This window comes from Sapajus apella, unplaced genomic scaffold (assembly GCF_009761245.1).
Source record: "Sapajus apella isolate SASKATOON/1434 unplaced genomic scaffold, GSC_monkey_1.0 scaffold70, whole genome shotgun sequence".
NCBI classification, from domain to species: Eukaryota; Metazoa; Chordata; class Mammalia; order Primates; family Cebidae; genus Sapajus; species Sapajus apella.
Window position 1 is genome coordinate 8,251,990 of NW_022437010.1, and position 12,118 is coordinate 8,264,107.

A 12,118-nucleotide genomic window follows, 5' to 3' on the forward strand; every position below is an offset into this window, starting at 1 on the left:
TTTTTTTTTTTTTTTTTTTTTTGAGACAGAGTTTCACTCTTGTTACCCAGGCTGGAGTGCAATGGCGCGATCTCGGCTCACCGCAACCTCCGCTTCCTAGGTTCAGGCAATTCTCCTGCCTCAGCCTCCTGAGTAGCTGGGATTACAGGCACGCGCCACCATGCCCAGCTAATTTTTTGTATTTTTAGTAGAGACGGGGTTTCACCATGTTGACCAGGATGGTCTCGATCTCTTGACCTCGTGATCCACCCGCCTCGGCCTCCCAAAGTGCTGGGATTACAGGCTTGAGCCACCGCGCCCGGCCGAAAATTATAAATTCTTAAACCCTATCCATAGTTTTTCTCTTCACCCAAAGATAAAACGTTAACACTTCGGCATTTTTTCCTTCAAGTTTTTTCCTAGTTTTATTTGTATTTTGCTCTTAACAGAATGCCTGCTATATAAATAGGTAGTCAAAAAATATTAGTTAAATGAATACATGCATGATCTAGGGGTGAATGACAGATGGTATTATGTTCCCACTTTGCAGCATTCTATTATTGTTTTTGTCTCTTTATATGTTTGTTTTTAGAGATCAAATCTCCCTCTGTTGCTGAGGCTGGAGTGCAGTGGCACAATCATAGCTCACTGAAGCCTCCAACTCCTGGGCTCAAGCAATCCTCCCAGTTCATCCTCCCAAAGAGCTGGGATTACAGGCTTGCGCCACTACACCCAGCTGTGTGTTTATTGTTTTTAATTAATATATATATGTTTGTTTGTTTTTTTTCTTGAGATAGGGTCTCACTCTGTCATCCAGGCTAGACTGCAGTAGTGAGATCATGGCTCACTGCAACCTTGACCTCCCAGGCTCAAGAGAGCCTCCTACCTCAGCCTCCTGTGTAGCTGGAACTACAGGCATGTGGCACCACGCTTGGCTAATTTTTGTATTTTTTGTAGACATGGGTTTTTGCCATGTTGCTGGTTTTGAACTCCTGGCCTCAAGAAATCCACCCACTTCAACCTCCCAAAGTGCTAAGATTATAGGCATGAACCACCACACCTGGCCTAATATGAAAATTATATTTGTTATATTAATTTTATAAAATTGATTTTCTTTTTATAGTTACTTTTATTACATGAATATGTAAGTACAAACTCCTTTTGAAAGATTTAAACAGGCTGGACATGGTGGCTTATGCCTGTAATCCCAGCAATCTTGAAGGCTGAGGCAGGCAGATCACTTGAGGTCAGGAGTTTGAGACCAAACTGGCCAACATGGCAAAACCCTGTCTCTACTAAAAATACAAAACAATTAGCTGGGCATAGTGATGCACGCCTGTAATCCCAGCTACTCGGGAGGCTGAGGCATGAGAATCACTTGAACCTGGGAGGTGGAGGTTGTAGTGAGCAGAGACTGTGCCACTGCACTCTAGCCTGAGGGCAGAGTGAGACTCTGTCTCAAAAAAGCAAACAAACGAACAAAAAAACCCAAAGTTCCAAGCAATGCAGAATCACAGAATAATACCCAAACATTCTTTCAGCCCCTACTCTTCCATTCCCTAGAGGTAAGCCTTATCCAGAATGTGATGCTTATCACTCTTATTCTCTCTCTAGGAATTTGCACACACATTCTAGAAATACACAAATACACACACACACACACACAATACACACAAATATGTGTATATATACGCATGTATATGTGTGTGTGTGTGTGTGTGTGTGTGTGTGTGTGTGTGTGTGTATAATTTTTTTTTTTGAGACACAGTTTCACTCTGTTGCCCAGGGTGGTGTAGTGGCATGATCTTGGCTCACCGCAGCCTCTATCTCCCGGGTTCAAGCAATTTTCATGCTTCGGCCTCCCGAGTAGCTGGGATTATGCGTGTGCACCACCAAATCTGATTAATTTTTTTTGTATTATTAATAGAGACAGGGTTTTGCCATGTTAGCCAGCTGGTCTCCAACTCTCGACCTCAAGTGATCTGCCTACCTCAGCCTCCCATAGTGCTGGGATTACAAGCATGAGCCACTGCACCTGGCCAACATTGTTTATATGCATTACAATATGACGTATATAAACATATATGTTTATATATATATTATATAACATAAACATGTTATATATACTTTTTTTATATATATATAACATGTTTATATATGTTATATGTTTATATACATATTAACATTAAAAAGATCACACTGTAAATATTGTTTTGTAACTTACACTTTTCACTAACATTTAATCTTGAAGATCTTTCTATATTATTACACGTTAGTTTCCACCTCTTTCTTTTAAATGGCTATATAGTATTCTGTAGTTTAGATGAATCATAATTTAGGGCATTTACTTATGGACATTTGGGTTTTTTCTAGTTTTTCACTCTTATAAACTAAGGTGCAAAGAACTGAAGCTACATCTTTGAGTGCACATGTGAGTAGTATAGATTACTGAGAGTAAAATTGCAGCAAACTTATGGGCTTGTAGAATTTGTTGGGTGCTTTGCCTTCTAATAAACTTCACCAGTTTACATTCTTACCAATACTTCAGAAGACTGCTTGTTATTCTGAATTTTCACCAAAACATTGTATTACCAATCTTTCAAAAAGTTCCATCTAATGGATGAAAAGTTGTAAGACTCATTTTGCTTTTCTCTGTTGGTAAGGCCAAATAACTTTTCTGAAATGTGGTGTTCACTTTCTTTTTTGAGTTGTCTATGTTTTTTGTCTATTATTTTTCTTTTGAGTTATTTTTATTTGTGGGTACTCTATTAAATATTCTGGATATTAATCCTTTGCTAAATACAATTTCTCCTTTCCAACTATCTTTCCATTTTTATGGGGTCATATACAATAATCTTTTTCTTTACACCTTGTGAATTTTATGTGTAGCTTAAGAAACATACATGGATTGATTTTGGACTTTGTGGTAGACAGTGATGGGCCTCTCAGATTCCCTCTCAAGAAGGGATTTGCTGCCCTGCTGCAAGGAGCTGAGCGAGCAAACAGCCTGCAGCTGTGAACTTCTATGCCCCAGCACTCCCCTTCTGAGCAGCTACAGTCAGTGACTGAGTGAGGCGAGGGGAGAAAGCCTTGGGCATTTCAGTCCGGTGTGGGACAAGCCAGAGAGGCATGTGCTCAGTGCTCCCTGCTGCCAGAGCTCTTGGTCAGGCTTCGTTGCCCTTTGACTTCTTCCTCTGCTCATTCCTGCTTCCCACACCTTCCTTGCACCCAATCTCCAGCTCAGCGGCTGCTTCTGGAAAACCCAACCGCAAAGACTCACCTTTTCTATTAATATATTTGATTATCCTTGCTATAGTACTATGCTGTTCTGATCGCCTTCTTCAGAATTTTCTTGGCTATCTTTGTACCTTTTTTTCTTTCACACAGACTTAAGAGTCAGCTTGTTGAATTCCATAAAGAATTTTGTTGTGCTTTTAATTAGGATTGCACTCCTTTTATAAATGACATTGGGGAAAATAGACAGCTGTTAGCATGTCAAGTCTTTCATCCATAAACATATTTCACTGTTTATTTAGATTCATTTCATGTTGTTTAGAAAAGCTTTGCCATGTTTGCCAATGTGCAGACATATAATATTATCTTATTGTGTGTTACCTAATGGGGGTGGTAAGTAGCTTGGTCTTGCATATTATCTCAAAGAAAGGTGGGCTGGGCAAAGTGACTCACGCCTTATAATCCCAAGAGGGCAGATGGCTTGAGCTCAGGAGTTTGAGACCAGCCTGGGGAACATAGCAAAACCCTGTCTCTACAAAAATTACAAAAATCAGCTAGGCATGGTGGTGCATGCCTGTGGTCCCAACTACTCGGGTGGGGGCTGAGGTGAGAGGATCACTTTAGCCTGGGAGGTCAAGGATGCAGTAAGCTGTGATCGCGCCACTGCACTCCAGCCTGGGCAACAGACTAAGACCTTGCCTGAAAAAAAAAAAAAAAAAAGAAAAGAAAAGGCTGTTAACATTTTGTTAAAATAAATACAAAACAAAACTTCTGGTCATTTCAAGATACCCTATTATCAGAAATGGATTTCTTTTCTGACTTGATAGTATTTTTAATCATGAATAAACCTTACGTTTTATCAACACATTTTTCTGCATCTGTTGAAAAGATACATCTTTTTCTCATTTACTAAAACAACGTAATAAATTATAATGACATATTTTCATAAAGTTACACTAACTTTACAATTCTTGGGATAAATCTATTTTGCTTTTCTTCTTTGATAAATTCATTTTTGCTTACAGTATTTTATTTAGAACTTTTGCATCCATACTGTTAACAAGATTGGTCTGTAATTTTCCTTTGTTGCACCTTTCCCAGTTCTGGGAATCACGGTTATGCTTACACAAAATGAATCTGGAAGAGTTCTCTCTTCCATATTATCTAGAGAAAGCTGTGTAAAATTGACATAATGTCTTCATTGAATATTTGGTAGAAATCATTGATGAAGTTATCTAGTTGTGGGATATTCTCTAGAGGAAGATTTTTTGAATCACTGATTCTTTTAATAGTTAGAGGAACATTCAAATTTTCTATCTCTATTTAAGTTAGCTTTACTAAATTATACTTTTTATAAAAGACATTGGTACATTTTATCTAATTTTAAAATAGTCAACAAAGAGTTGTTCATAATATTCTAATACCATTTGATGTCTGCAGGACCTATAGTGATTCCTCTTTATTCATGGATTTCAATCTTGTCTCCTTTGTCAGTCTTTTTTTTTTTTTTAGGAGTAGATTCTCACTCTGTCACCCAAGTTGGAGTGCAGTGGCATAATCATAGCTTACTCCAGCCTCAAACTCTTGGGCTCAAGCAGTCCTCCCATCTCAGCCTTCCTGGGACTACTGGAACATGCCACCATGTCTCATTAATTTTTTACTTTTATTTTTTTAGAGATGGGGTCCTGGCCTTAAATGATCCTCTCACCCCAGCCTCCCAAGTAACTGGGATTGTAGGCACATACCTCACACCTAGCTGAATCAGTCTTAATTAGTCTATTTTAATGGCCTTTCAAATAACCAATATTTGGCTTTTTTGATCCTCTATTAGTTATTTTTTTGTGTCATTAATTTATGCTCTTTTCCTTATTATTTACTTATTTTTTCTCTAGATTTGCTATCTTCTTCAGATAAATGTTTAGCTAATTAATTTTCAGCCTTTCTTATTTTCTTAAATATATAAAAATATTTATTAAGGTTATACTAATAAGTACTCTTTTGCAAAGTACATTTTATAATTTTAATATGTAGTGTTTTGTTAGCCTTCAGTGAAAAATACTTTCTAAATAACATTGTGATTTCTATCTTTTTTTTTTTTACTTAAGGGATATTTAAAAGTATTTTTCTTTACTTCTAACCACATAAGACTTTCCAATTACCTTTTCAAAATTAATTTTGAACATAATTGAAATACAGTCAGAGGACATTTTTATATGATTACAATCCTTTTATTTTATTTTTTTTTATTTTTTATTTTTTATTTTTATTTTTTTTTGAGACGGAGTTTCACTCATGTTACCCAGGCTGGAGTGCAATGGCGCGATCTCGGCTCACCGCAACCTCCGCCTCCTGGGTTCAGGCAATTCTCCTGCCTCAGCCTCCTGAGTAGTTGGGATTACAGGCACGCACCACCATGCCCAGCTAATTTTTTTGTATTTTTAGTAGAGACGGGGTTTCACCATGTTGACCAGGATGGTCTCGATCTTTTGACCTCGTGATCCACCCGCCTCTGCCTCCCAAAGTGCTGGGATTACAGGCTTGAGCCACCGCGCCCGGCTACAATCCTTTTAAACTGTTTGAGACTTGTTTGATTTTCTAACACATGGTCAGTTTTTGAAAATGCTCTGCATGTTCTTGAAAAGCCTTTAAAGGTGGGTATTCTGCAGTTACTAGATACAGCATATCATGTGTTTCCATTAGGCCAAGTGTGTTAGTCATGTTCTTCATGTCTTCTACATCCTTACTGAATTTTGTTTGCTTGTTCTATCAATTGAAGAGAGATGTGTATTAAAATCTTAAGCTGTAGGTTGTGGATTTGTCTGTTTCTCTTTGAGTTCTGTCACTTTTTGCTGTGCTGATTTTGAGGCCATGTTGAGGGAATGTGTTCTCTTTCCAGGTCCATGAGGGGGTGTAGTTTTAAGGGCAAAAATTTCCCAGCGCCACACCCCCCTCCCATCTCTCTCCATCCGGGATATTTAACATTTTATGTTTGAATTTCACGGGCACGGGAAGAAACTAAAGTCAGTCACCCCAGCGGAAGTTCTAAGGAACTGCTTTCATTGGCCAGAGGAACTTGGGAAGGTGGGAATTTCTCCCAGGATAAATTCCCCCGCTCCTTCGCCGGATTTCCAGCTCTCTGGAATGCCCTCCCGCACGGTGGGAGCTCCCTCTGGGATTTCCCCTCTGGAATCCCCTTCCACACTCTTCGTGTAAGCCTTTCTCTTCTTCTCCTTTCCTTCTCTTTTCTCTACCTAAATAAAATCACTTTTCTGCAACACTTCTTGGGTCCGATATTTACTTTTACTAGCATTCGGTGTACCTGCAGTGGCCCCACCGCTTATTCTTTAAGAGGCTGAAGGCCAAGAGCTCACAGCATTCTCTAGGGGGAGCTGTGCCTCACCAGCGCTCAAGAAAAAACCCGGTTACAATGTTACTGAGGGTAGATCCACATTTAAAGTGGTTATACCTTCCTGATGAATTGAGTCTTTTATCATTATGAAATATTCCTGATTGTTTGGGGGAATGTTTTTTTGCCTTTGAGTTTATCTTAGCTGATTCTAATCTTTTTTAAAAATTATATTTTAAAATCTCTGTCTGTTTGCCTGTTTTATTTGCTGTAGTCTCCTGTACATGATTATGGAGGTAAGTTGCTGGAAGATGTATGACAGTAGTTTGATTACAGAGTTGGCAGTGGGGCAGGGTGGTCTCCATTCCTCTTAGTTGGTTGGTTCCTAACTGGGTCTTGTCATACCCTTCTCACCCCAGATACCATCTCCCTGCTTCAGTCTTGGGGAGATGGTACTGCCATCTGTTGCTAAGTATAGGGGGAGTAGGGAGAGAAGCCAACTTTCCTAAAGAATGTGAATGAAGTTCTCAAATGACTCTCCTGTCAGTGTCTCAGGTGACCATGCTGTTACTTCTGTACACTGACCCAAGACTGCCCCTCCAGTACTTCTTCCTCAGCGTTATGTCTTGGGTTAGTATTCCTTTTCTGTTATATGTCTCAGCAGAATCACTCTGTGGACTATCTTTCAAGAAGTCCTCAAAATGACTGATTCACTTATGGTACTTTCCCTCTTTGCCAGCGACATTGTGCTTTTGTTTCATATGGCTATACACGTTTTCTCTCATTTTGTGAGTTTTGAAGGAGAAATGGTTCCAGTATGCCAACAGGATGATATCTGCAGACAACTGCCCATTTTGTTTTATACGTTTACCAGGCTAGCTTACCTCAAATCTCAGTAAAAAATTACATTGTTTTGGTTTTCATGACAGACTATATTTTGATATGTTAATATTTTGAGCATCTGCTATACTGCCTACCTTTAAACTCTTCACGTCTTCTTCTACGCTTTCTTCCAATTGACTTAAATAAAAAGGCCTAAATGTTTCTTCAATGCCTGTAAGAATAAAATAGTATTTTAAATTTCGTAATTATTTTCTAACATAAAAATATTAGCCATCTATTATCTTTGAATTACCTACCTCAATCTGTGGGCAAAGCAGTAAAATAAAAATTTAAGCTCCAAATCACTGACTCTGATGGAGACAGAACAAGGGATAGGCTAACACTGGAAACCAGGTGTTCCTGCCTAAATAGCCTGTGCTGTTTGTGCCTTTTATTCGTGCTGCGGTTTCTCTGCCTGCAACGCAAACCGCTCCCTGATGTGAGTTCATCTCCAGCTGAACATGGATGGGCAAACTCCGTGTTTCTGTCCCTTGTGAATTGAATTTATGAGAGGATGGGATACTCAGAGCGAGGATTTAGTGCAACGGCTTAGAGCTGTTAGCCTTAAAAGAAAAAAAAAAACTTCCAGTTCCAGGACGATGGGAGTGGACATACTTTTTTCTTATTCCTCCTTTTAAGTACAACAAAAAAAAATCCTAGACATTATTTTTAAAACAAATATACAGAGACTCTGAAGGAGAAAAGAAGAAGGCAGACCAGCAGGAAACCCTGGGATCAGATGAAACACACAATAGTGAGTTTACTAGATTTTCTCTTTTCCTCATATATCTCAGACCTGGCTGAAAAGGTGGCAACCTCGAACCATCAACACCTCAGACAAAAAATCTCCAACCAAAGCCTGCTCTTTCTAGCCAGAGAACTAAGCAAGAGGCAGCCTACCAAGACAAAACCTTTAGTCCGTCTGCAGCCATACCATCCTGAATGCACCCCATCTTGTCTGATCTTGGAAGCTAGGAAGGGTCAAGCCTGGTTAGTACTTGGATAGGAGAAAGCCTTTAGTCAATAACCACTCTATTCCAGCCAATTACCACATAAAAAACCCTGTGGCTCCACCCCCACCCACAGCAGCTAAGGCCAAATGGAGAGCCTAGACATCCAATCTCATGAGACAGTAATAAGGAAACCCAACACCCCCACGAGGGTAATGACAGATGAGGCCCAACTGGAAGCCAGGCTGTCCTACCTGCCAGCTGATAATGAGCCCCTCCATTCCCTTGATGTCAGTAGAACACAAGGACAGCCTGGATTTGCCCCACATGGCAATAACAAAACCCTCTTTCCCCTCCCCACTGGGGAAGTGTCAGAGGAGGTCTAGGGGAGAATCAGGACTTCTAACATTGTCCAGTGGTAATGAGGTGCCTTCACCTCTTGTCAGTGGGGACTATGTGCACTTTGCCAGAATTCCCACCCCTGACCTGCAGTGAAGAGGAGCCTCTGACCTTGAGCGTCAATGGGGCTGAGTGGAGAGGCTGAACTTCTACCTGCACCCAGCACTACTAAGGTGGCCACCACTCTTCCCTTGTCAGAGCAGTGTCAGAAAAGTTCAGCTAAAAAAGAAGGCTTAAAGAGGATACAGAATCTCATAACATAGTAGTAACATGTAAAAGTTTCAACAGAAAACTTGCTCATTATATTAAGAATCAGAAAGGTCCCAAACTGAATGAAATAAGACAATCAATAGATGCCAACACTGAATGTTGGCAATGTTAGAATTACCCGTCAAGGATATTAAAATAGCCGTGATCAGAACGATTCAATTAATAGTTATGAACCTGCCTGAAACAAATGAAAAATAGAAAGTCTCAGCAAAAAAGGGGAGAATATAAATTTTAGAGTTGAAACTTTGATGACCAAAATATAATAAAAAGCTGAGTAGACAGGTTCAACTGTGGAATGGAGGAGAGAGAAAAATCAGTGTACTGGAAGACAGAATATAGAAATTATCCAGTCTGAACAAGAGAGAGAAAATTATCTGAAAAAAAAAATACAAAGCCTTAGGACCTGTGGGACTATAGTTTTTATAGTTTAAACCAAAGATATAGTTTTTATGTCGTCAGAATTCCAGAAGGAAAAGAGAAAGAGTGGGGCTTAAAAAGTACTGACAGAAATAATGGCTGAAAGCTTCCAAAATATGATAAGAGGCATTAACCTAGATTCAAGAAGCTGAGCAAAACCTAAACAGAATAAACCCAAAGGAAGCCACACCAAAACAAATAATAATTAAATCTCTGAAAAATAAAGACAAAGTCTTGAAAGCAGCAAGAGAAAAATAACACCTTATTTATAAGGAAAAAAATGTAGAATGACAGAAGATCTCTCAATTGAAACCACGGAGGTCAGAAAGAAGTGGCACAATATTTTTGAAGTCCTGAAAGAAAAGAACTATCAACATAGAATCTTATACCCAGCAAAAATATCCTTTAGGAACAAAAGAAAGACCAAGACATTTTCAGAGAAAAACAAAGAGAATTTATTGACAATAGACATATCCTAAAAGAATGGTTAAGGAAAGTTCTCTAAACAGAGAGAAAACAATAAAAGAAGACACCTTGGAGAATCAGGAAGGTTTGGTTTTGTTCATGGCAGGTAGCACCTAAAATCTTTGGAGTCTTCTAAGAGTGTCTTTTGGGTGGGGTCAGAAAACTAGGGAGCTTCAGACTGGGGGCTAGCAACCAGAAAGATCAAGCTATAATTAGAAGGTTGGGACTTCCAGCTCCATCTTTGACTTCCAGTGAGGGGAAAGGAACTGGAGATTAAGCGAAAGCACCAATGACCACGATTTAATCAATCATGCCTATGTAATGGAACTTCCGTAAATCCCCTTAAATGGTAAGGTTTGGAGAACTTCTAGGTTGCTAAACATATAGAAGCACTGGAACGTGGTGTGTCTTGAAAGCTCTGTACACCCTCTTACCATACCTCACCTTACGCATCTCTTCCCTTTGTTTCTGAATTGTACCCATTATAATAAAAAGACATAAGTAAAATGTTTTCTTGAGTTCTATGAGTCTTTCTAATGAATTACCAAACCTACAGTGGGGGTTGGGGGAATACTCAAATCTGTAGTTGGCTGAATAGACGTGTAAGTAGCCTGGGTACCCAATGCTGGTGAAGATGCAAGAAACTGTATCACTCAGACACTGAATATAAAATGGCACAGCACCTCTAGGAAAATGTTTGGGAATCTTTAAAATAAACTAGATGAAACTACCATAAAACCTAGCTATTGCACTCCTGGGTATTATTCCAGAGAAATTCAGGTTTATATCCACATAAGAACATGTATTTACAGCTGCATTAGTCCCAACCAGTTAAGAATTGGAAACAAGTCTTTCAAGGAGTGAATAAACAAACTGTGGTATATCCACACCATAGAATACTGCTCAGCAAACACCCAGGTCCTTTTCATCCTCCCTCTAGGACAGGGCCAATCTAACTGGCAAAATACATTTCTAAAGATGCCAGCTAAACAAGGGAGGGGACAGAAATAAAAGAAGTGAAGAAGCAAGAAGGCTGGTGAAAGCCACCTAAGGGCTCATAGACGGATCAATGGATAAACAAATGCAGTCTATCCATACAATGGAATACTATTTAGCCATGAAAAGGAAAGAAATTCTGACATATGCTACAACACAGATGAACCTCGAGGACATCATGCTAAGTGGAATAAGCCAGACACAAAAGGACAAATATTGTATGGTTCCACTTATATAAGGTACTCACTACAGTTAAATTCATAGAGATAGAAAGTAGAATGAGGGTTGCTAGGGGCAGAAAGAGGGATGATGGAGAGTGAGTGTACAACAATGGGACTGTTCTTACTGCCCCTGAACAATGCACTTGAAAACAGTTACAATGTTAAATTTAATGTTACATATATTGTAACCCAAGTTAAAAAGTTAATTACAAAAAAGGGAACACTAAGGCCTTAGGCGCCTTCATGCTTTTGAGAGAGATGGTTTCTTTGCATTGAACAACATGTTTGAAATCTAGGAAATCAGTTTAAAACCACAAGTAAAGTGGAACTCAGTTTTCTGAAGATTCAAACCAAGTTCCTAACATCTTACTAGGAAAATCACCACACAGGATGCATCCTACACAGTCAGAAAAGATGCTCTTACCAGGAAATGTCGGCCGAACTTCCAGATTCGCTTCCCAGCAGAGCTTCATGAGGCTGATAATTTCCCTTGGGCAGTACTCAATGATGTCATCCACATCTGGCCTGTTGCCAGATATTATGCACATTATCAACTGCTGCTCACAGATAGCATCTAAAAGCAAAGAGAAGCTGAGGCTGAGACTTTCAGCTTTTGCCTTCTTTCAGGTTTTGCTTCTCTCTCAGGCAGGCAGGTGACAGAACTTGAACAACACTGCTCCTTTTTCTCTACCTCTGGTATGCCTGTGGTACAGTTGCCTCATTCCCTAGAATGGAATGGCAGCTGACATATTCTACTGTACAGATGACCAAACAATATCTTAATGTCTGCAGATAAAACAAAATTCTCAACAAAGCTGCCTGCTGGTGGAACGAAAGGATTATGTGGGCAAGGCCAATGGCATGTTCCATATGCAAAGGTAAATATGGGGCAGTCCTTGTCTTTAGGAGTTCGGTTTAATGAGAGTAACTTTTTTTTTTTTTTTTTTTTTTTTTTTTTT

At 39.3% G+C, this 12,118-nt stretch overlaps 1 protein-coding gene across 4 annotated transcripts in view; it reads right to left on the reverse strand.

Annotated features, from left to right (window-relative positions):
• The window catches only part of RIPK1 (receptor interacting serine/threonine kinase 1), a 47,602-nt gene that overhangs the window by 14,209 nt on the left and 21,275 nt on the right, over nt 1-12,118 (reverse strand). For all 4 annotated transcript variants that reach the window (XM_032250074.1, XM_032250075.1, XM_032250076.1 and 1 more), the window contains 2 exons: nt 11,584-11,733; nt 7,537-7,613 (listed from right to left, as the gene is read on the reverse strand). In XM_032250074.1, coding sequence (XP_032105965.1) covers nt 7,537-7,613; nt 11,584-11,733 — 227 coding nt within the window. The remainder of the gene's footprint in view (nt 1-7,536; nt 7,614-11,583; nt 11,734-12,118) is intronic.